Source organism: Mytilus trossulus, chromosome 1 (genome assembly GCF_036588685.1).
Source record: "Mytilus trossulus isolate FHL-02 chromosome 1, PNRI_Mtr1.1.1.hap1, whole genome shotgun sequence".
Classification (NCBI taxonomy): Eukaryota; Metazoa; Mollusca; class Bivalvia; order Mytilida; family Mytilidae; genus Mytilus; species Mytilus trossulus.
Window position 1 is genome coordinate 87,472,521 of NC_086373.1, and position 26,235 is coordinate 87,498,755.

The 26,235-nt window shown below is 32.0% G+C and overlaps 2 protein-coding genes across 2 annotated transcripts; both read left to right on the forward strand.

The window, feature by feature from the left end:
* The first annotated feature begins 424 nt into the window (after positions 1–424).
* On the forward strand, positions 425–6,150 carry LOC134701778 (bifunctional endo-1,4-beta-xylanase XylA-like). Its single transcript, XM_063562934.1, has 6 exons — positions 425–463; positions 902–1,126; positions 1,872–1,978; positions 2,786–2,895; positions 4,052–5,258; positions 5,734–6,150. The coding sequence occupies exons 1-6, from the start codon at positions 425–427 to the stop codon at positions 6,089–6,091; spliced, it is 2,046 nt and encodes a 681-aa protein (XP_063419004.1). The 3' UTR covers positions 6,092–6,150.
* Positions 6,151–9,539: 3,389 nt separating this feature from the next.
* On the forward strand, positions 9,540–25,576 carry LOC134688278 (TBC1 domain family member 25-like). Its single transcript, XM_063548831.1, has 5 exons — positions 9,540–9,711; positions 15,035–15,144; positions 16,009–16,157; positions 18,340–18,480; positions 19,540–25,576. Exons 1-5 carry the CDS (start codon positions 9,655–9,657, stop codon positions 21,513–21,515), a joined length of 2,433 nt encoding a protein of 810 aa, XP_063404901.1. The 5' UTR covers positions 9,540–9,654; the 3' UTR covers positions 21,516–25,576.
* The last annotated feature ends 659 nt before the right edge of the window (positions 25,577–26,235 follow it).

Genomic DNA, 26,235 nt, shown 5'->3' on the forward strand with positions numbered 1-26,235 from the left:
GAGTCAGAATGATTTTTCTGTGTAGGCGGACAAGTCTTTCTGTGTACTGACAAGTTAAAAATCCGGCTTGGTGTGTGGGTCTAGTTTCTTTCACAGAAGGTTTCATATGTATCTGATATATCAACAAGTTACGCTAAATAGCAGTCAGTTCATCTTTTTAAATAAGAATGAATATGTCCAGAGGACACTGGTGACATTTACGCCTTCTCCTTCAGGTAGATTGTTAGTCAAATAGATATCGACTCATAACTTAAAACCTGATTTTTAATTCTTGTATCTATTATCATCAGTTTATATTTCAAACTATTTTCTAGACCTTGCCATGAGTTTACCACGGTTGTTATTTGTGTTGTATATGGTAGACCTTGTATATTGTGGTCAATACGATAATTATATGGTACAAGAACATAACAAATTTAGAAGGATGGAGGCAAAGAAAGGAGCTGCTAATATAGAGAAAATGGTAATTCAGATATAACACATACAATAGAAGAGATGGTATGATTGCGAATGAGATAATTATTTGGATATCAAAGTTACTCACGGTATTGCACAGCATTTAAAAGTTATCAATTTTTTTTTCATAATCTATACCGTTTGACAGCTTTAAAATAAACCAGTATGACAAACTGAAACAATTAAAACGAAAAAAGCTATAATCTTATTCATATTAAACAATCAATGAGAAAGGTTAAAAGGAGGTAAACAATGCCAGTGGATGAAAGGAGGTAAAAAAATACCAGTAGTTGAAAGGAAAAGAAAAAAACAAATAAAATCATATCAAATCAAACATCATGTGTGATGATAAATATACAAAAATGCATTATGCAAAAACTATGCATTCAAGTTTGTTAACACATATAATAAATGACTGTAATATTTGTTTTAATCATCCGTTCAGGTTTGGAGTAATTCAATTGCCAATGTTGCACTGAACTGGGCCAAGACATGTACTGTAGGACATAATGGAAAAACAGGATACGGCGAAAATTTGTATTTTCATACAATTCGAGATAAAGGACAAGAACGGGATTTGATTGAGAGGGGAATAAAGGCTTGGTACGATGAATATACGTTGTGGAATTGGTCCACAGGATTTACGACGCCAACAGGGCATTATACACAGGTAGACACAAAGTCCAAAATAATGTTATTTTCGGAAATAAAAACACAAACAAACATTATTGAATTGTTTAAATGTTTTGTATGATTCTGTTGGTAATTCCAGTCTCTAGTTTTCTCTTGTGTCATTGTGAATAAGAAATCAGGGATCTCATATATCTTTCATGTATTGCATAGTTACAAAATATATTCAAGCATTGATATTAAACACAAGATGTGCACTTGAGAGGTATAAATATGTGTGTAAATGTTGTACTCGAGAAGTGTAAATATGTACTTTAATTGTCAAGTTTCATTCAAGTCAGAAGTTTTATTTAAAGTTCATGCGCATTTACTGATAACATAAGCTATTGAAATTTTGTTTAGTCGACTACATAAATATATATTTTTTTCATACAATGTTATATAAAAAGCAATATTTGTGGCAAATGATAGAGCTTTGGTTGTCTAAATTTCTTATCTTGCTCTGTTGCAGCTACGATTATGGTATTGACATAAATATGCTGCTTGTTTCTTTGAACTTTACATACGTTTTTCGATTGGGAACCTTTTTAAAGTTTACCCGACAGTTTGAAAATCGAACATAATGTTTTGAAGGATACTATAACAAACGAATTATTAAACGTCTAATGGAAGATGATAAAAACGGAAAGATTTATTATGAAGACACAAAGATGTAGAGTACAAGGAAGCAGACATTTTATAAATACATTTTTGTATATAACAATTTGTTTTTCATTGATTCGCAGCTTGTGTGGGCAAAGAGCATCGAAGTTGGATGTGGTATATATACTTGTCCAGCAAATGGTCAGTTCCGAGAAAAGTTTCTGTATCTTTCCTGTTTTTACAATCCACCGTAAGTTGTTCAAATTTTGTGTGTTGTAAACAAGGGATAAAGAAACACTAAGGTGGTGTATTGTATATAAATTTCCCAAAGAAACACTAACATAAAGCATTAACTTACCGTGCTGTCATTGGTGTGCTCAAAAATTCATTCTGGAATATCTTTACTGACGAGCTTGTGTACAGCAAGATAGATAATCTATTGAGCTAATTATTTTCAACTGATTTCAAAATTTTCTTCTTTCACATGTTGTGCTACGATAATGTCCCAGGTTTAAGAAGGTTGAGTGCTCCCGTACATGTTCTATCAGCCTCATTCTTTTTGATGTGTCTGTCCTTAGAGAGGGACGAAAGATATAGAAGGACAGTCAAACTCATAGATCGAAAATAAACTGACAACGCCATGGCTTAAAATGAAAAAGACAAACAGACAAATAATAGTAGACCTAAGTAAGTATCCTGTAATTCAGTGGCTGTCATAGTTGGTTTTTGGCAATTGTTTTATTATACATCTTGCCGTTGGTTTTCTTGTTCATTGACACCAGTTACAGATTAAAGAAAATTTATAAAAAAATCGGGTTCACATAAAAGTTTTTGTAGAGAAAAAACAAACCTTTTGAACAAACAAAAAAAAACGTTAAAAAAATGACAAGACAACATATTTTTTTAATGCAAAAATAAGGCATTCATAAGGAATTCATATTGTGCTATTTATATTTGGCAAACATTTTACAAGCGTTGAAACATGTCGGTTTCATTTTAATCGCAATCTTCAAAACCAAGTTTGAGTAAGTAAATATAAATTGAATCTTTTTTCTAGTGGTAACTTCAATGATAATGGTAAATTTCGTAATGGAGATCCGTACATCAGAGGGCGTGCTTGTTCTAAATGTGCACCAGGAGAACAATGTAACGATGGTTTATGTTCGGGTATGTACTATTTTGTCGGCATTAAAATGAATTGCCAATCGTTATATTCTTACTCAAAAAGAAAAAAACACACAATTTCTCCTGCATTTTTAGTTTGTTCCATTTTATATTAACCCATCTCTCCTGCAAGGTTTCATACCTTTCTTAAAAATATGTTAACGACAAAACACAGTTGAAAAATCACAAACATATAAACGTCGACAACACCATTAACAAAAAGGCATTTCGAGGGGAGCATATACATTATTTAATATATGTAAACGGAAACTATCAAAGATACACAAACAAATGTTTGATTTTTGAAGGAAATATATTAGATTACATATATCGCAGTACTCATGTTTACTTTTTGAGACAACAGGAATTGTCTTTTTTTTACAATTATATTTTGACTTCTATCTAAACATAACAATTCTTCTGAATGTGAGCGTTTTTTAAGCTGTTAAATTAACGTGAAATGTACTCAAATGCTGACACATAGAGGTACTTTGCGTAAAGCTAACAAAATAATACCCTCTGCCACTACATACCATCATAGTATATGCTTTGAATGTAAAAACCCCGATTATGAAAACATACTTGATTGTGAAAAACGTTTATTTCGATATATGAAAATAAATACTTTACCGGGTTTTATTTTTACTAAATAGCAAAAAAAAAAAAAAAAAATGAACTCCAGGGAAATTTTAAAGAGGCAATTCCTTATCATATGGCAGAGTCAAAGACTCAAATACATCTAATGGATAGAAACCAATTGTCAGATTGCTGACTTGGTATGTGCAGGCATTTCTTTATTTATAATCCTAATCGCCATAAAAATTATGGGAACAAAGAAAAATAAAATGGCAGTAGTAATGTAATAATGGCGGGATGTATAAATACCGGGCCAGGCAAAAAGGATATTACTAAAAATGAATTAAACCATAAAGGTTTAAAATGTACAAAGATAGATCAACAGTATAAATGCGTGTTTTGTTGGAAATATATATGTAGGATCTAAGAAAAATAAAATGGTAATGTTAAATAATGACGGGATGTATAAATACCGAGCCACGCAAAAAGGATATTACTAAAAATAAATTAAACCATAAAGGTTTAAAATGTACAAAGATAGATTAACAGTATAAATGTGAGTTTATTGGTAATATATATGTAGGATCTAATAACGGCGGAAATGTATGGGACAATAACAGTAATGGTGGAGAAACTGGAGGTAACAATGTAAACTGGTGGGATAATAACAGCAATGGTGGTAGTGGTACTAGTAGCAACAATAATGATAATTGGTGGGATAATAACAGCAATGGTGGAGAAACTGGAGGTAACAATGTAAACTGGTGGGATAATAACAGCAATGGTGCCATTGGTGGTAGTGGTACTAGTAGCAACAATAATGATAATTGGTGGAACGATAATGGTGGGAACACAGGTGGAAATTCGTGGGACAATAAAGTCAGTGATAATTGGTGGGATAATGGACAATCATGGGACAATAATGGGAACAGTGGAAGTTCGTGGGACAATAATGGCAACAGTGGAAATTCATGGGACAATAATGGCAACAATGAAAATTGGTGGGATGATGGACAATCATGGGACAATAATGACAACAGTGGTAATAATAATTGGAATAGTTGGGATTCTTGGGAAAATAACTGGAATGGAGGAAACTCGTGGAACAGTAATGGAAATAGCGGAAATACATGGGACAATAACGGGAATAATGATAATTCATTGGACAATAATATGGATAATGCAAACTCGTGGGACAGTAATGTAAATAGCGGAAATACATGGGACAATAACTGGAATAATGATAACTCATGGGACAATAATTGGGATAATGGAGACTCGTGGGACAGTAATGGAAATAGCGGAAATACATGGGACAATAATTGGGATAATGGAAACTCGTGGGACAGTAATGGAAATAGCGAAAATACATGGGACAATAATTGGAATAATGATAATTCATGGGACAATAATTGGGATAATGGAGACTCGTGGGACAGTAATGGAAATAGCGGAAATACATGGGACAATAATTGGGATAATGGAAACTCGTGGGACAGTAATGGAAATAGCGAAAATACATGGGACAATAATTGGAATAATGATAATTCATGGGACAATAATTGGGATAATGGAAACTCGTGGGATAGTGATGTAAATAGCGGAAATACATGGGACAATAACTGGAGTAATGGTAACTCATGGAACACTAACCAGAACAGCGATAACTCTTGGAACAATGATTGGAATGATGGGAATTCGTGGGATAACAGCTGGAATGATGGGAATTCCTGGGATAACAGCTGGAATGCAGGGAATGACAATTGGTGGAAGCGTGGAAAAGTTGTACGGTAACCTTCAATAGTATCTTATATCCATTATTGACTGAAGAATGGTTATTGTTCTTCTTTGGTTAAGCATCTTATCATCCAAACTGCTTCGTCGGACTGCTTTTTGTAGGCCAATGTGAGCTCTTTCCATTAGTACTTTGGTGTATGTCATCTGCAGTCCGTCGTATGTCAATTTTTACCTAAACAAATCTCAGAAACATGGGTGATAGACACAGGCTTTTCTGATTTTCTAGTTAATATGCTCATGCTGACAATGTGTAAAAGGTTGATGTTTGATATCCACCAACCACTGCTCGTTTTTTTCGAAGTTTTTTGTTTTAGAGATAACACTTTTTAAGTACTTTGTCTCTTTAATTATTATCGTAATGAATTTGGAAAACTGTAATATTCCTTAAGTTATACCCGGTAATGTATTTACACTATAACTATAAAATATAATACTTTTTTTTAAAGTATTTTTTTTTTTTATTTGAAGGCTGAAACAAGATGGAAGAAAACACCAAAGTGACAAGCAACTCGACACAGACAAGAAAAATTTAAGGCAGATGAATATAGAGAAAATTAATCACAAAAGTCTGCATTCAGCGGATAAAGATGTTCTTGAACTCCACCAGTTAAGACAAAGTGGTGCGACCAAATCTGGTCTTGGGGTCAAACAAATAACACAAAGAAATACCACGAGATTACGCCATCCGATGAGGCAACTTTTCAATAGGAAACTCATAGATAGGCAGCTTAAGCCTAAAATGAAGAAGGGACAGAGGTTATCAACATTAAAAAGATTTATTTCTTTAGTTAAAAGTTTAAAGAGAGGGCAATTAAAGACTAAATAGAAAGACGATGAAAGGGAATAATAAGAGTTAGGGCCTATTTCACTACTACTTTTCTTTAATTGGATGTGTAAATATTTATGTTACTGTTACATATTTTAAAGTGTCTTAATAAAGACCAGCATGTAATTATTTGTTATGGTTTTTATCAGTGTTGCTCCTGGTGACATAGTGAGTTTTATTTTTTTTAATATCAATTCAATATACATGTACATGTTTATATATATTTCTATTTACATACATAAATTAAGGAAGAGACGAACAAATATTGGAGAACATATAAATTGAATCATATAAAAATGTGTGCCCGAACGTATATTGTGCAATTAAGGCATAATTTATAAAAATGCAGCCTATTGGAAATCAATGCTTTTGAACTTCGTTCTTAATAACAAATATAGAATCTGCGACATTGTGCCATCCGATAAGGCGATTGTTTTCATTAGAAGGAACGCATAAATAGGCATACGCATAGATAGACATGCAGCAAACGCCTAAAATGAAGAAGGGAGAGCAGTTGATTAAGTTGCGCTAAAATCTCGTAAATCCAATTAGAATTTACACATAGATATATAAGATAAGACTTAATGAAATCGCAAAGCAAGATAAACGTCATCTGCTGTGCATGAATCACCCGCAACGTGAATACGCGTGCAGTCAAAATGTCATACATGTAATTAGACAATCAAACAGGTCACTTGTAAGATTTCAGACGACGTCACTATTCTGGTATCTATACAGTTATAATCCTATTGAAACAGGTCACAAAACAACTAACATAACGAACAAAAGACACAAAGTACATATCTAAAAGTACTGGCAGTTACCGAAAGATAAAGTCACTGTTTAAAGGTTTTGATACAGTGTAAAGTCGATGACCTTTAAAATAGATTTGTTCAAAGGATCGATGGATTTAGATGGACGTTTTTGAATTGATGGACTTAGTTAACAATCTTAATTTAATATAGGTTACGATATCCCGTTTGTTATACGAATTTCTCTTATGAAAGAATTTAGTAAAATTGGAATATGAAACATCATACAGACAAAGACATGCAATTGAGTTGGGGGAAAAGACAGCTAGTTAGAAGAAGGGATCAAAGATTCACCACCGTCTTAATTACATGAAAATTATTTACAATGATAGAGAACAAGAAATCTTCTCCTTCGTTGTACATTTTTTTTTATTTGTCATATGTCATTCGGAGATTAACTGAAATATCCAAATCTGGAAAAGAAAAAAAATATTTCTGTAAGTTTAGCTTTATGTAAGTATCTTTGGGTTGATAACTCAAGTATAATTGAGGAGTTGTTGATAATCTAAAGCAAATATATCATCAACGGGGACAGTTAGTTTTCTTATATTGATCAATAAATTGAATTTTGAAGGATCTTTACTGAGTTTTGCAATAATCTGTGATTAATGACGATTCATGAGCTATTTGAGGGTACGTTTTGTAGAAAGTTAAATGAATTTCTAGTTTTTTTCGATAAAAGGAATTACAGAATAGTACATCTCATTGTTGAAGGCCGTGCGGTTGCTTCACATTGCTTATATGGTCCACTTCATTTGACTGAACGTCAGTGGATGGTTGTCGTAGAGGCAATGTTGCGTACGTCTCCTTATTTATTTATATATATATATATATATATATATATAGATGTCAAGGATATATTTACAACTTTGATTATCTCATTAAAGTTCCAGTATATATAACAGTTTACTTAATATGAAAACTTCTCACGGGTTGTTAGGACTATATGGAAGTGAGATCAAGTCCGCTCGAAGTCATAACCATCTGCCGAATTGAAATGACCACTCAAGTTTACTCCATGATTTCATTATTTTCCTCAGCTTTTTTTGCAAAGGTTAATCATAGCCTCATCTCCTTTTAATTTGTATAATGGAAAAAATTCAAAACAGAAAAAGATCAGTAGTATAACGTTTTCAAGTATCGGAGCCTATTTTAAATAATATCAAAGTCTCATTTTGTGTTGTTAGGTTGGCAAATGCATGCCGGCCGCTGAAGGACATTGTGGGCTTCTGTCATTGCTTTTAGATATAGACGATGAATCATCAAGTGCAAAGTTAGTACATTGTGAGTGATAAGTTTGTCATAAGTGGTCCCTCATGACGGTCCTGTGATTACGTTGTTTTTTTTATCAACAATATTCATGATATCAGTTTTTAAAGTTTACATATGCTGGTTAGTTCCCTTGTCCCATGAAAGTGTCTTCTAGATCTAAATAATATGTGTTCTGTAGATCTAGTTGTTTCATCCAAGACAATGCGCAAATTTTATTAATTACGTCATATTTATGTGATTATCTTATTTGTTATGGAGAAATTTTGAGTGCATGGTTGGAAATTTTATTTTGTGTGTGAGTTAGTCATGAATGTTTACTAACCAAACATTTGAATTACTTTTTCCGTAAGCTTGACCTGTTCCTGTGTTTGTTTGAATAAAAAAAACATGCCCTCAGTTAATTTGTACCTACAAATTGAATACTCCATTTCAGATAATTCCACGTTACAAGATTAGTGTGGGTTTATTTTTAAGTATTGTCATAGTGGAAAGGGAGAGCGAGGCAGCTCTCTCGTTGGCCGATGGTCGAAGCTGAGATTTCTCAGCCTCTAAAACAGTATAAGTTGGCGCGGATTGCACTGCCTCTGACGAGTATATATCTAGTGTTCGATTTCAGTGAGTCGTCCTTCCTTTAATATAACCCTGTCGATTGAAAAGCACATTCATCCATGTTCGCGTATATAGTAGATATATTTTCTTTTCAAATCTCATTTAGTACCTGTGACATATTGTCTTAGTTGTGTATGAGCGGATCAAATTTACTTTTATGTGCTCAATGATTTCTATCGTGAATATTCTATTGTCTTATTATTCGTGTTATATATTCTTAAATCAACTGTCCCAAATTTAAACTTTTTTAAAACTGGCTAAAGCAAATTATGGTTTCCATAGTTTAAAAAGTATTTCTTGTTATGGAGAGCATATACAGTAGGCCTATCATTACGGATTACAAAAATAATTGTTTACTTATTCAGCTTTCATTACTGTTGAGGATATTGGCATGATTTGTTGAGATTAAAAGTATTATGATTTAGAAGAAATATATGACCGCGATGTGGCAGTTTATATTTACCATTAGAATTTCTGTAAACCTCGGTTCACCCGAATAGACCCTCTCTATTTAATTCACCTGGTACCCTACAAATATTTTGAACCAGTCTATTGGATTATTTCATTTAGGTAGTAGGGAATACAGGCCAGCAAATAGGTAACTTATTGTCCTATCATGCATATTTAAGTGAAATATACTGTTGATATTTTTTACACTTATTAATTTGGTATATATAGTTTATTGATGTTTTTCTAAATTATTTTTTTGGTCTATATTTTACACTATAAATACAGATTTACCCTTTCCAGGAAAACTCAATGTCAACCTGGAATAATTTTTGTGACTTCCGGTATCTGATGGGTGACGTTAATCAGCTGGAGCTACTGTTCGAACAGATGACAACACTGACGTGATAGTTACTTGTCAATATGTCAGGGTTTTATGGAATTACAGAACGTAGAGAGGTCATTCGAGTGAAAATAAAGGTATTGAATTGAAATTGTTCCTTAGCCCTTACCCACAGTCCTAACAATTTTGCAAGCTGATGCTGCACAGTGCACTATCATATGCATATCATCTGAATCCCAGTAAATGTATGCCCTCAGCAACTTTTTTTAAAAGATCAATTGCACAAAATCATAATTGAAAAAAGTCAGCCTGATAATAGTTGTTACTCAGAGGTAGAAGTATCTAGTATCACACAATGTGAAATATAACACCAACAACAAATAATGTATGTTCGTATTGCCCAAAGGATTCACAAACATACACCTGGAACTGTTTTTGTTGTTGTTAGGCAGTTCTTTTGCACAAGATTTAGATAGTAATATGGACTTCATTCTATACAAATAGTTGTTTTTATATACAAATTATTTATACATGAAAACATTTCAAAACTATGTTAGCAAAGGAATGTTTTTATTGAGATTCAGGTAGCAATTTCCGTGTATTATGTTTGGTTTCATATAATATATTTATTCTTGGATTGTTTTTGTATTTTTTATTTATAAATTGAAATAGATATTGGGTTCATGTAGTATATCTTTAATCTGTTAAATCTTGCAATTATTATATTGGTACATGTATACAGACACTACATGTACATGACATCAATATATATACAGACATGAATACACAGAGAAAAATATGTACACTATTTACACTTATACTGATAGTATTAAGCCAGGCGGGCACTCACAGAAAAATTAATAGATGGAATTTATGAAAATAAACAGCTTTCTCAATTTTGATTTTTTTTTTAATTTTAACTTCTTAAACATTGCTATACTTTGACGATATACATACATGTATGCATAAGAATTTCTCGTTACATTGAAGACCTATTGGTGACCTTCTGCTGTTGTTTTTTCTAAGGTCATGTTGTTGTCTTTTTGATACATTCCCCATTTCCATTCTCAATTTTATGTACATTGTATGTGTGTGCTTATACTGACATCTCTTTAATTTTTTCTTCATAATATAATGAAACTCATCTCAAGATCTTTTGAGTTGCACAATTTACAAGATTGTCTACTTTTATGAATATGTGTCCATCTCCCTATCTCAATAGGTAATTTAGGGTCACAGAATGTTTGCAAACACATTATTTAGAAGACATACTTTTACCAGTATTGGTGCAGTGACGTGATATACATTACTTAACGAAATTACATTATTACTGCATAGTTAATAAAAACAAATGCAAAGACAGATACATATACCTAGTCTGTATCCCTAAAAGAATCTACATTTTGTAAAGTAAGATGATACACTTTGTTCTTATTCTCTCCAGAGAATGTACAATTTAATTATAGTTTAAAATTGGATCCATGCATTGGACCATGCATCACAGCATAAACAGAATTCCCCTACAAAACTTAGATGAGGATACTTTTTTGGCCTCTTGAATTTGAAAATCTAGCACTTAACATCCTTTAGATATATATATTTAGTTTAAACATATTTATTTATAGTGGATTGGGAAACAAGTTAAAGCAACTTATATTAATCCCTTTCTACTTTGCGGATGCGAGTGCTGCCTTGTAGCGGCATTAGCCTGCTCTTCTACAAAGGTGTCTTTTACCTGCAAGATATATGGGTCTCTCTTAACATGGGTCAGCCATTTTTATCTCCTCCTTCATACAGAATATCATCGTTTCCTTAAGACCATACAAATTGGGGCATACAAATATGGTGTCCAGGGAGAGCCTAAAATTTAGCCCCTGAAATTTTCTCCCGAGAACATAAGTCTGTCTGATATAAAAATTTATCTTGATAGTATTTGTCTCACATGTTTGAATTAGGGCTTGATAATCCTTGAATATAGTTCATAAAATCCATAATTTTGAAAGGCTTGGATAATTTTACTTTTCTGGCAATATACTGGGCAAATAATGGTGGGTATATATGATACTTCCTCCTCCTAATATGTAACAACAAACCATAATACATTCAATTTGAAAAAATACCATAATGTTATACAACTGTATCTCATGATTTTCATGTAAACTAAGTTAAAAATGATTTCCAAAGAATTGGAAGTAAATTTGTCTATTTTGCGGTAATATGTAAATAACTGTTTGCTGTATCTAATATATGTACATATATTGCAAATGTTACTGTAGTATAAAAGACTATTTGAACACTGAAAGATTTTTTTCCCCACACAATTTGGTTTTGGTATTTATTGTTTTAAAAATTTTGCATCGCTTGCATTAGGTTGATTAACTATAGCTGGTTCATGTCTCGACTAAAAATCGTTCAAAATCAATGAACAAGATGAAGGAAAGGGAAAAGATTTTTTTTTTTTTTTTTTATCTTTTCCAGTTTCTTATATAAAAGTATGGGCAGATTACCTTTTTTAAAAAAAAAATTGTACATGTATGTAGTAATTTGAAATTAAAGTAAGGTTATTATATGATAACATATATTTATGACAAATGTCAAAATGCTGAATTGTCATCTTTTTTGTCAGTTTATATTTCAAGTGCATTAACCCATTATCATACAATGGATATGCTAATAACCTTTAAGTCGAAGACCTTGAAGCTTATCTCAATTATGTTTACTAGGGACTAACAACAAAATAATAGCTGATCAACAAGATTATATAAGTTAAAAGTATACTTAATCTCTGATTTCATCAAGGTCCCTGATTGCATTGGTTAGGGAGCTATGAAAACATTAATTGGGATCATAGTAGTGAAGAAATGTAGGGAAAATTCATGATGTCATTGGTCATGTTGGTTAAAGGGGATTTCTAAAATAAAATTTTGTATAACATAACAAAGTTGGAAGTTCAAGTGGGGATAATATAAAAGAAGTAATTATCCAATTTTATTTTAGAAATGAAAATTAAATCTGATTCATTGCATAATTAAACTGGGTAGAAAAATTTAACCAACACATATAACTAGCAGTGGATTGAAGTCTAAAACAATGTTTTTGTTGACTATAAAGGACTCTTATAAACAGAGGAAATTTTGTTCAGTACTATTAGAAGCTGACAAGGTATGTTATTTGATAATAACAAATGCTACTAGGCCAAGTATTTTTTAGGACTTGATTTTAGATTGTATTATTACTAGAAACTGCAGGTGATGCCTCTTCCTTGAGGTAACTCCTACATACTTTTAAGAGTTATTTGTAGAATGGGAGATGCTGGTCTAACCTATGAGCTAAATTTGACATTTTTAGTGTACATTTTGTACAGTTTTCAAGCAAAAAAGTATTTTGCAGAATGTTTGTTTACATATAATATAATGTGTGCATGTACATTACATCAGAATGATTCTTTTTCTACTGTCAACCACTTGTCATCATACATGTATGTGTCTTTTAAAAAGACAGAAGATGTATATGTACATTTGAAGCGCAAACAACAAAATAATGAACTCACATTATAACTTATCATCATTATTCTTTATAGCTAATATAGGCATTATTTATTTCCTGAAAAAATGTGAACAAAATCACAATTTTCACAGAAATTTTTATTATTTCTTCATTTTTTGTTTTATAATATTCGATCACCAAGAAATGGTTTCTGTCTACATCTATATCTACATACATGTGAAATAAATGGAATTTTGAACACCATATATATTTTTCAATTATGTGTACCTGACCTGTAAATATTGAATTTAGACATATGAGATAAAAGGCATACTTTTTGTGAACTTTTGTTTTGTCGATTTAAATTTTTCTATTGGATGGTAGGTGTTGTCTGTCTTTCTGCTTAGATTTTAGATTTCCTTCTTATAAGTATCCTTTCCTTGTGTTTTGTTGTGTCTGTTTGGTGGGGGGGGGGGGGGGGTTAAAATATCAGAAAAAAACTATTTGTATGAATTTAAGTGTCTATCAATCTTTAAAAATTGAAATAGAAGTGTACTATCATTACGCTGTGAAAAATTATCTGCTTATTTGCTTATTTCAAGTCTCAAAAATGATGCAATTGTGTGACCTTCAAAATTTCACTATGATATTTATTTTCCATATACTGTGTAAATTTGAACATGGAAACTAGACAGTTGATAAACAGATTAAACTGATTAGATTTAGACACACATAATTGTCTTGCATTTAGAGTGCAGAGTTAATAACTGTTTTAAACATTTTCTATTATTTTAAGTACCTAGTAATTGTACAAATTTGCATATGTAGAAACAGGAATAATCATTTAAAATTATTATTTGTAAAGGAGGAAGGATGTAGAGAGAAATTTATTAAAGTTATTAGTATAATTTACTTTTCAGAAACAACTATAGGTATAAGAGTACATTTTGATTAGTTTGTTAAGTACACATAGATCACTTGTGTAGATTGGTCCAATTTCTTTCACTCATAGAATAAAAATCTGAAAGATACTAAAACTTACATTTTGACTTAATGGAATGGAAAAATTTAAACTGTTCAAGATACATACACTTTTTATACAATGTAGTATTAAACAAAGATTTTAGTTTGAAGTTCATAAAATCAGAGTGTTATTCAGATTATATTTTGTTGTTAAGGTGGCATAAATAAATTTTTTAAACATGCATGACTTACACAATGTATTTAAGGGCAAATAATGGCCATATTTACCTGCTAAGAACCCTGACCGTAATCTGATTATTGCTAGGTTTATAGAAAGTAATTGAAGTGTTGTTTAGTAAGGTACAATGTAATATGTGAACGAGGAACACATAAATTGGTAATACATGGTTATTAATTAATAGGAGTTTCAAATATTGAAAAGAACCTTTTTAATGGGTTTGCATACATACATGTAAAAAATAAGATGTGGTATGATTGCTAATGAGACAACTGTCCACAGGAGACCAAAATGACACAGAAATAAACAACTATAGGTCACTGTATGGCCTTCAACAATGAGCAAAGCCCATAAAGCATAGTCGGCTTTTAAATGCCCCAAAATTACAAGGTAAAACATTTCAAATATTAGAATGTGCATAAGAAAGATATTAGCAAACATTGCTTAACATTATGGATCATTGGATTTTTTATCGAAATACATGTATATTTATTTCTATTATCATTGAGAGCAAACTTATTTTATCAAAAATATTTACTTTTGTTCAACTGTTGGAGTGCGTATATGTGTTGGTCTAATGAAGTGTCTGACTATTAATGGCTGTCCAAAAATAAGGACAGAATCAAACCTTAATCAGACACAAAATCTTTTTGTTCTAATCAACGATCAATGTAGTTAAGGTTTTATTCAGCTTACATTAACTATAAGATATTAATAATATCTACCTTACTTAAAAGTTTTATTGATACATGTACATGTTTTAATCTTTTCAGAAACATGATGGGTTCATGCAGCCAGAATGTAAGAAGTTTTCTCTGGATCCTCAGATCACATCATTTGAGATGTTACAACACATCGTAGCTAGTGCATTCAGCCTAAAAGGGTAAATACAAGTTATATTTAACATACAAATGTAGCTTTTAAACAGCCTGTATCAATTCAGAAATTGTACTTTTTAAATCCGCTTACATTTGAAATGATATGATGATATTTTCCCCATGTGCTACAGACAAAGCTCCTAATAATATGTTGTACCAATATTTGCTGTTCTCTCACTTTAGTTTGCCTCAACCAAATGTTATGAAACTCATAACCAGCGCTTATTATCACCAAAAAAAACTCAGGTCAAGTTTGAATTTTGGTGGTGTCTATTTTTTGGGTTATGTCCTTTTACAAATTCAAAATTGGTGAATATTTGGTTAAGTTTGTCTCAACTGAATGTTATGAAACATGCATGTACACACAATGCTTATTACCACAAAATTCAAATCAAGGACAAATTTGTGTAGTGTTGCTTTTACAGTTCTCGAGTTATGTCTGTTTATAATATTATATGCTAGCCGGGGCATCATCTGTGTCTCATAGACAAATTTCCAATTTATTTTAATTTCAAGTGGTGTGTTACATTGTAGGTAGAATTTTTTATTGTTTATCTATTTAAGGATCAAGGATAATGATAACCAGTATCAATGTCACTTTACTGTTCTAAGTTCTTTCGATAAGTTTGTTTGAAATAGACTATGTTGTATCCTTCATTATTTTATTTTGTAAAGGGTGTGGCCAAAAATCCTGAATAAGAGGAGAGGATCTTCAGAAAATCATTCATTTGATTAAACATTTATTCAATGCATGGATGTGATTGCATCCTTTACCCTGCCTCCTGCCTTGAATGAATTAAGACCTTCATTTTATATTACAATGTAGTTCTCTCATGAATAATACTGTATCGACTGTTTATGTTTTTTAGGGACTTTACCTTGAGTTACCTGGCTAGAGATGATGAAGGACAAGAGATCTACCTGAGTATGTTATCTGATTGGGATATGGATGCTGCCTTCCAGAGTGCCTCTGACCCTTGTCTCCAGATTAAAGTGGACCTCAAACCTTTTGATGATGGTTAGTGCTGTTAACAATACTTTATTTATGGTATTTGAAACACAATTTTATTTTTATTGTCCCTCTTGTAACAAATGTCCATGTAAGCCAGACATAAGAAATATATTCCTCTTAAGTATTCAATTTGATGGCATTAAAATTTGAAATTTGAGGCTGTTTACTGTACATATGGATATGTGATTTTGAACAATAGTAAAGTGCATCTGGCAAGACATCTGACCTTGAACTAATTTTGTGGTTCTATCATTCAATGTTAAATTTACTGTTCCTCAGATACTATAAGCAAATGTCATCTATACTTTGAATAGGTAATGTCTGTAATGTGTATATGACTATAGCAAGGTCTAATTGACACATTGACCTTGATCTCATTTTCATTCAACGTTTTGTTTGTGGCTATGTCTGTTACTGAGAAAGCTGCCACAATGTTACACATGTATATGTAATAGGTCAACTATAGTTGGTGTACATACATTTGTATGTCCATCTGGCATGGTTCATCTGACCTTGACTTCCTATCCATTGCAAAATGGATAATGAAAATGTTGAGTTTATGTGATATAAAAAGAAGAATATGTGATATGATTGGCAAAGAGACAACTCTCCACCATAGACCAAATCATTAGACATGTTAGAAGGTTATCAACTATAGGTCATAGTTGTTGTTTTACGAAAACAAGATTTTCAACATAATTTTAATCATGATGAGCAAATTAGGCGTGTGTGTAAATGCTCTTTTGTTCCGATGTTGGAAAGTTCTGGGCGGAAAGAACTAACTAGCCGAAAAGTTCTGGAGGAACTTATCAACTAGTTACTTTGTTCCTGCCTCTGGTTTAAAAGTTCCACCGGAACAAACTGACTAGTTGAAAAGTTCCAACGGAACATATTAACCAGTTAGAAAGTACCTTTTGGCCAAATTCGTCAAAACCGGAACAAACAATCTAGCCTAAAAGTCACAAAGTTCCATTTGGAGAATTGATGAAAAGTAAAAGCGTAACATATAATCTTTGAAAGTTTTCAAAGGGGAAAAAAAATACTAGCCACAAAAGTCAAACGGAACGTATCAACTAGTCACAAAGTTCCTCTTTGTCAAATAAGTCTATAAAGGAACTAACAAACACGTCAAAATTACAAACAGAACTTATTAAACAGTCAGATAGCTACATTCAGAGAATTGGCTAAAAAATGGAAGAACATATCAGCAATGAACTTTAAAAAAACAGAACGCAGAGACTAAAAGACCCTGGCCATAAATGCCTAACGGAACTTATCAAATAGCTCCAAAGTTCCTCCTTTATCGGCGAATAAGCCCAAACTGTTTTTTTGATAATTTGTGTACATGAATTGTAATTCTCTAAAGAAATATCTTTGAATGTTCTTAACAATATAGGACCTTGGTGGCCATGTGGTCTAAGTAGTTACTACTGTAATCTCTAGCTAGTCAACACTGAGGTTGTGAGTTTGAACCCTGCTCGTGCAGGTGCACTCAACTCTTATGTTAATTGACTAGGATTGTCAGTTTTCCTATCAAAGGTCATGTTTTTTTTCCAGGTACTCCGGCTTCCTCAACCATTAAAAACTGGTCGCAACAAAAAAGCCCAAATATGGTGCCTAAAAGGGGTGTTAAAACACCAAAAATCAAATCAAATCTTAACAATTTATGTTCAGAAACAAACAGCTGAACTGTGTATTTAACTAAAGGAAAAAGAAATGTTTTGAATACATGGGTAAGCTAGAAACAAATGCAGATTTTAATAGACAACTTTCAAGTTCGATGCATTTCCGTCAAAAACTCTGGTTTTAGTGAACGTCATTTGTGCGTTTAGGGGCGTAGACACTTCCATTCCAATGTTAAGCGACAGGTTGGAAAACTATAATTCTATATTATACGAATTATTCGGCAAAATGAATTTTCAAAATTGACAATCGGCACTTTTGTCATTAGGGGATTGTCATTAAGTACCTACAGAACAACAATTATTTCTAGTTTATCCTGCACAATGACGACCACTAAGACGCTTGATGAACGTTAGTAGTGCAGGAATACAGGTGTCCCCCTCTATCTGGTAAATGACGTCATAAAGGCACGTAAAATTGCTGAGTTTTTTCCGGTGACGGATGAACTCGAAAGTGGTCTATTGCTACAATATACATGTATAATACAATGCTCATTGTTATACAGGTTTAGATGACTGGGATATAATAGGACCTGTTGATTTTCCACAACAAAGGGCACACGGCTATCTAGATGGCGGTTCTCTTCTTGGCACTTTGACCAGTCAAGTGGGTAAAACTGTTTCTAGGTCAATGCAGAAAGTAATGGGTAGGTACATGTTATTATTTTATGATTTTTATATAGATAGTGCATTTGTGTAGATTTAACATTGGATTTTCATTATCATCTCTTCATTGTGAAGTTTGGAAGAAGATGAACTTGATTTGTTTTTCTCTATGTAATGTTCATTTGTAACCTGAAGCTTGTTAGTCAAATACAAACACATTGCCATGATCAGTTACATCACACTTGGAAAGCATTATCACAATTAGAAAAAATAAAGTACTATAATTTTCAACATTATAGCCGATTGCATTGAGTGTATAGGCAAAGGTAATATTTTTGGTCAGCTTGCTTGCTAGGTGAGCCGTAAAGTCATTATTATGTTAGGTAAACTACCTTCCTCTAAGAGTAGAATATTTAGACAAATAACCGATCTCTGTCAGTAGGACTAGGCTTCTCTGAAAGGAGGGTAGTATACCTTACCTAATAATGACTTCAAGGTTCAGTTAGCAAGCAAGCTATAAAGCTAACCAAAGATATTACATTTACCTACAAACTCAATGCAATCGACTGTAAAAGTCCAAGGGATTTTCTTGGACCATTTTGGCATTAGACCTGGTCAATCTATCTATAGACACACCACAGATTGTAAGAAGAGAAGGATACAATAAATATATAAAATAGACAAGGAGCTGTAAATTATATCTTTTGCTGATTTCAAAGGCAAATTGTTCATATGTATATGTATGTAGGTATACAATGTATATGATCACCACCTGGCAATCAAATGGTGAGCCTGCACCTAAGTGATTTAACCCTAAGGGTATTTTTTAATTTGCTTGATAATTTGTAAGCAAAGACATATAGGTAGCCTTCATTATCCTTACCGTTTACCAGCTTGATTTATACCAGGTTGGTGATGTATCATGTGATATGTCTGATGAATTTTTGGACCATATACAGTGGAAGTACTCCCAAAAAATAACAGACAAATGGACCAGAAAAGTATTTTCCTTCTATTGTATGCTAGGCCCTAAAATTGCTGTTAGATATTATAACTGTTATTTTGGGATATAGCTTTTACCTTCAATTGATATTTTTCAGGTTTTAAAGGTGAGGAAGAATCTAAGTACAAACCAAGCAAGTCTCCCGTAACAGATTTGGAATTCAGAAATTATTTAGATTCATCAGGGCATATGGTAAAACCTGAAGAACTGAGACTGAGTATTTATCAAGGAGGAATCGAAGCCTCTTTAAGAAGGGTTGTGTGGAGACATCTTTTAAACATTTTTCCTGCTGGACTTTCTGGTAAAGAGAGATTTGATTACATGAAAACTAAGGAAAATGAATACTACAAATTACGAGATCATTGGAAAGAGCATTTCAAAAATGGTTCATTATCGGAGGAAATAAAACATGTAGCAACAATGGTAAAGAAAGATGTTTTAAGAACTGACAGGACTCATAAGTTTTATTCAGGAAGTGATGACAACAAAAATCTGATCACTTTATTTCACGTTTTAGTAACTTATGCTGTGACGCATCCTGAGGTATCATATTGTCAAGGAATGAGCGATGTGGCTTCACCTCTTCTTGTCATACAAAAAGATGAAGCCCAAGCTTATATATGTTTCTGTGCATTGATGAACAGATTACGGACAAATTTCTTGTTTAATGGCAATGCTATTGAAACCAAATTCCAGCACCTTCAAGATTTGATAAGAATTCATGACCCTGTGTTTTATGAATATCTTAAAAATGTGAATGCTTCAGACATGTTTTTCTGTTACCGCTGGTTACTTTTAGAATGTAAAAGAGAATTCCCATTTGATGATTCCATGTATATGTTAGAAGTAATGTGGAGCACATTACCACCAAGTCCTCCAGATCTTGAACTCGCACTAGCTGATCCAGATTATCGACCAGATTTTCTGTCAATGCCTCCAACTTCTCCCTCATTTACATCAAAACAAAACATTTATGCACAGTTATTGGCAAGGCGTATTCATATTCATTCTTCTAAAGTTAAGGACATACCTAATGCTAGTCAGATCAGTGTTGGTACCAGTGTAAATAATAATTTGTCAGCAGACGACAACTCACCATTAGAGGACAAAATGCTGTCTCAAGACTATCCTTCTGTTAATGATGAACTAATGACAAAATCTATCATACTCAAGTCTTCTTCTATTGACAATTCTCTCAAAGAAACCTGTCCTCTTCATGGGTATAAAAGCATGGATATAGAGAGAACCTATTCTACAGTTGAAACTGTAGATGAGGAAGATGAAAACAATTCAGTAGAGAATACTGTTCATTCTATGGTTGGTGAAAAATCTTTGGAAACAAAAAATGGTCAAAGTAATTTTTGTGATGACCATGAAATTTCTGAAGATTTTAATCTACAAAGAAACAATGAGTTTGATGACGAAGACTCAAAAGTTGAAGTAAACAATGAAACTGAGGAGTGTGATGAACATAACAACAGTCAGGATAGTAATTGTGAGAATGATAGTGGACATGGACAAAGTCAGTTTTATATTTCTCTAGAATCTAGTGAGGAACCTGAGGCACCCAAACCAACGCCTCCTCCAACTAAAGGATCATTCTTTGACAATGTTAAAAAGAGAATTATGGTATCACCATTGAAAAAGCAGTCTGATGCAGTCTCAAAAATTTCTAATTCAAAGCTTGTTGCAGACAACAGGTCAAATAGTGTTTCTTCAAAAGGTAGTGAAAATTATCATTCCAAAAATGGTTTCAGTGATTCACTGCAAGATGACTCTGGTATGAACTCAGCTCTGTCTTCAATCGAGGTAATAATGAACGATAATCTATTAGAGTTACCTCCCCCTGAAGAGTTTGGTAGTGGGAATCCATTCCTAATGTTCATTTGTCTCACGCTTCTTCTACAACACCGTGATGTAGTTATACAGAACCATTTAGAATATGATGAGATGGCAATGTTGTTCGACAAAATGGTACGAAAACATGATGTCCACAAAGTACTTCATCAGGCAAGAATCCTGTACGCTGATTATCTTCAAAGTCAGCAGAAAAAAATACAAGAAAGTGTGTAAATGCCTTATGTGTTGTGCAATAGCTGCAGTTGTACAATTTATGCATATTATAATTGTTTTGCAAAAAATTGGTGCTATCTCTTGTTTTTGTAGCTTACCAGTGTAATAATTTTCATCATTTTGCAATTTTTCAATGATTTATTTCTCTTTCTTTCTTTTTTCTACATTTGAACCAAGCAACAACTACTGAATTGATTTACTCTCACTCACTTTTTGTTTTAAAAAAAATGTTGTCATCACCTACCATATATACAATGTACAAATGTACTAGTTCATTTTCATTTTTGATTTAGTTGGGTTCAGTTATCTGTTCATTAGTAACTGCAAAACAAGTGACTAAGCCAACACATTTATTTGTCGTAAATTGAATAGATATGACAGTCTGACCAAGATAACATAGTCTTGACCTCTTTTCATGCTTCATGTTAAGTTTTCAGTACTAGGTCCTTGCAAATTATTTTACCATGTCTAGTAAATATGCATGACATTTCATTGGTTGTGCTTGTTAATATATATATATATAAGAAGTATATGTTGGTCTTTCATTTTCAAACTTTATTTATTTAATTTTAGTTTTTAAGATCAGGTATCTATTTACAATATTTGGTTAAAGAGTAATCTATAATGAAATTATACATACTTGACAAGTGTCATTAAACTTTGACCTTACTTTCAACGTGTCATTGGACTCTGTTTGTACTTTCAAAGTTTATTGACATTTAATTATAATTGGTATTCAGATATTGCTGGGAACATGCGATATCAGAGTGGGTCCATAAAGAAAACATAAAAATTTCTGTTTCAAAGTTATAATGGATCCAGTTTTAAGTGCTTTGAAGTTCTATATATGTACGGTACTCTGGAGTCAATTTCACAAAGAAATTTACGACTAAGATTGGTCGTAAGTCATGGACAATTCAGTATACTTTAGATAAATCTTATTCGTAAGTTTTTTTGTGAAATCGACTCCTGGTGTCTCAAGTTCCCAACGAGTCCTTAATGTTGGCGCCAACTCAGCCCAAGTATTACACAAATTGTCTGTTCTTTATAAATAGTTTAATTTCAACATAACTGTGCCACTAAATGTAGGGCAAGCTGCAATCAATCAAACAAATTGGTCATCACTGTTTAATTTTACATCGAAAATAATTTCTATATCTATAGATAACTAGCTATATGTGAAATCAAGAGAGTAATTTATTAAATTATGAAAATTGTGACCTTCTCAACAGTATTATTAGCTTTGATAGGAGTAAAAATGTATAATTTATGATGGAATGACAGAGTTGTATGTTCATATATATTAATATTGTTTTTGCAATTAGGTTGTGCATTTGTTAATAATATATTGTGTAATTTGTGAGAAAAGTGTATTGGTATATGTCAACATCTGAAAAGATAATGTAAATTCACAAATTTTCAAGATGTATGATAATTGTGAAAAATATAAAGTAAATTACAAGCAACCCATATTAATTTCAAGTTTTAAAATTCTGATATCATTATTATAATGCTGGATTTCCAGAAATCACATAAATTTATCAGTAAATTTGTAAAATTATGGGTAAATTGTTCAATATTTAAACAAGTAAATGCACATTCGTTATTTCTAAATTAACATTTTTGCTTGTGTTATACATTTTGTACTTGAAAAATTGAGAATGGAAATGGGGAATGTGCCAAAGATACAACATCCCCACCATAGAGCAGACAAAAGCAGAAGGTCACCAACAGGTCTTCAATGCAACAAGAAATTCCCGCACCAGGAGGCGTCCTTCAGCTGGCCTTGTATATGTCTATGGGACCATCATATGACCTCATTTTTATTGCCCTTTCTTGTTGTAGATCTTAGTCTATAATTCTTTATTTGTCTAAATTTTGCCAGGTCTACTATAAACAACTACAACAATCATTTTTAACAAACTTCATATTTTAAACTATGTTCTTGGTCATTTCATCAGGTCACATTTTGTTAGATCCAGTACTCATAACTTTTTTTTTATATAATTTATTAAGTTCTTCATATTAAACACTATCATATTTAGTTAATTGTGCAGATATTTGATCTAATCAAAAACCATCACTTATGATTTTATAAATACAATATTTTTATTCAAGATCACTCCATCTTCATTTACAGATAATATATGATTGTTATTATTGTTTGTATTGATGTATTTGCATTCTGTCGAACACATCTGGTGTGTATATGTCATTGATTATCAATACTGTTCTCTGTTTGTTTATTTTTATTTTCTATGGAAAAAACTTTCACTGTAAAATTATTGACAAATTTTTATGTATACAATATCTGATGATGGAAGTTTTTAAATGACCTTGACTGACTATACAGCCCTTGCATGATTGGAACTTTATCTGAAATATTATACTCTGACATCAATAATTGTGTCAGCTTAAATGAAAGAAGACCTTAATTTGTTGTTCAACCTTTTTGTCTTGTTTTCAGATTATCCTGTTTTGATATATAAACAAGTAAATCCATATGGTGTTACCTTTTGGTGTACACAAGATTAATTACAATTGATCTATCACCATAAAATATTGTGAAGCATACCTTTATGACCTATAGTTGTCAATTTCTGTGTCATTTTGGTCTCTTGTGGAGAGTTGTCTCATTGACAATCATACCACATCTTCTTTCATTATACTTAATATTCATGTCTGACATTTTACCTTTTACCTCTAGATTAAAGTATTAATATTTTTTACAATTAGGAAGTCTTGCTTTTGTTTTGTTTTTGTTTTTTTAAAGATGTGAGTTAATCTCATAGTGGCAACTCCCTACATACAAGGTGATAGGATGTGCTGCTGGAAAAGTTCACCTTTTCAAGCTTGGAAATATGTGAATAGGGGGGGAAACTCTCAGAAATATATGATAAGGTCAATACATTTCCCATAACTTTTTTTTGTCTATCATCTTTGTTGATGTTTCTCAATCTGGCTGTGTTTTTATCCAATTTTTTTTCTATATTTGACAAATTTGTATTCCACTTTTAACATGAAACCCAAACAATATGGGAAAAGGTAATATTTTTACCTACGCAATAGAAGAAAAGGTATACATTTTCAAAATCTGAATTTTAAAAAGAGTGGGTTAACAGAACCCCAGCTGCACCATCTATCAATTAAGTATGGCAGGAATTGGCCTGTGGGTATATCTTTCTAATGTATTCCAGAACTTTTGGATATATGAATTTTTCTTCTAACATGTCTAAGGGTCAAACAGTTTATATTTTTGGCTAGTAAGCTTGTCCAGTTAGGAACTTTTTTTATCGTTAAACATAGACTTGTTTTTTCTGATTTGAACATGTACATACCGGTAAGTAAATATCATGCATAAATACCAGCTCAGACCAGCTGACTGATGTATGCTCCTTGGAGCCTCTAGTTTCTTTTTTTAACTTTTTCGACTTTATTGGGATTTTTTCAATTGTTTTATTGTAACATACAATTGCAATCTCTAAATATAAATTCATGTCTATTTGAACTATAGAATCTGTCAATATCTACTTGACAGTTTATTTATACTTGTTTAGTGTAGTATGGGACATGATATACATATATATTATAATGTAAGGTTTGTTTGAAGCTTTTAATTGTGATCTTATCTCTAAAATCAGAGTTCAGGAAGAAATCTATTCTAAATTGCATTTTGTTAGCCAAATTACCAGAACTCTTCGGAAAAAGACTTAATTTCATAGTGGGTCTCATTGGGGTCTAAGCGTGACGCGGGACTGACAATTATTTTATAAGCGTGACACGTGAAAGTCAAATTATTGTGGCATGAAAACGAGAAATGAGGTCTTGCAAGACCTGGGAAATGACAAAAAAATGAGAATTTCTTATGTGCATAGTGTAAGCAGGATACAGGAATCTGACAAAACAGTAAGCGGGATCCGCGATTGGAACCCCTCAATGAGACCCCCTTCATATAGATTTTTCATTGGATCCTTTCAAAAGTAACAAATGATCTTTAGAGGAAGAAATTATAGTTTCAGTTTAAGATTAAGCTTTCCTGTAGTTGATTTCTAGATCAACAGCAGATTAAAGTAACTGTTTGTCATCTGCAATTCTGAAAACACCAAATGTTCAATCATCATCAAAAATTCAGACTATAAAATACTGACATCGTTACGTTTGTATCTTATTTGTATTTTATTTTTAGTTATAATGTCAGTGGAATATATCATGTAAAATATGTGCTTTAGATGGTATATATTGTATAAATTAAAGTTTTTGGGCTATAGAGGTGATAGTTGGCAGCAGTATTTAATAGTTTTTAAATTCAATTGTATAATGGATCCTGTAAATCCAGGAATTTGGTAGAGAGAAAACTTATGTTATTTTTAAAACACAAAATGAAAACAGATTATATTTAATTTTGCTGCTAATAGAGATAAAATAAAGGAGATTCAGTCATTTAATGAATATATGTTCAGATAAATTGAGGCTCTTTAGAACTTTAGCCTTGGCAATTTGTCATTAAAGATTGTTTGTGATATCTGAGCAGATTTCCTCAAATTTATCTAAATTTATTCTTATAATGTATGTACTTGTAATTTTCTTTTAAAAATGCAGTTCATAAAATCTTTTAGTGCAGTTGAGCATTTAATATTTACTTAAAACAACTGTTAAAAGGGTTTCTTATAGAGATTATGTATATTGATTGTAAATGTAGTTCAATTTAACCATGTTAAAA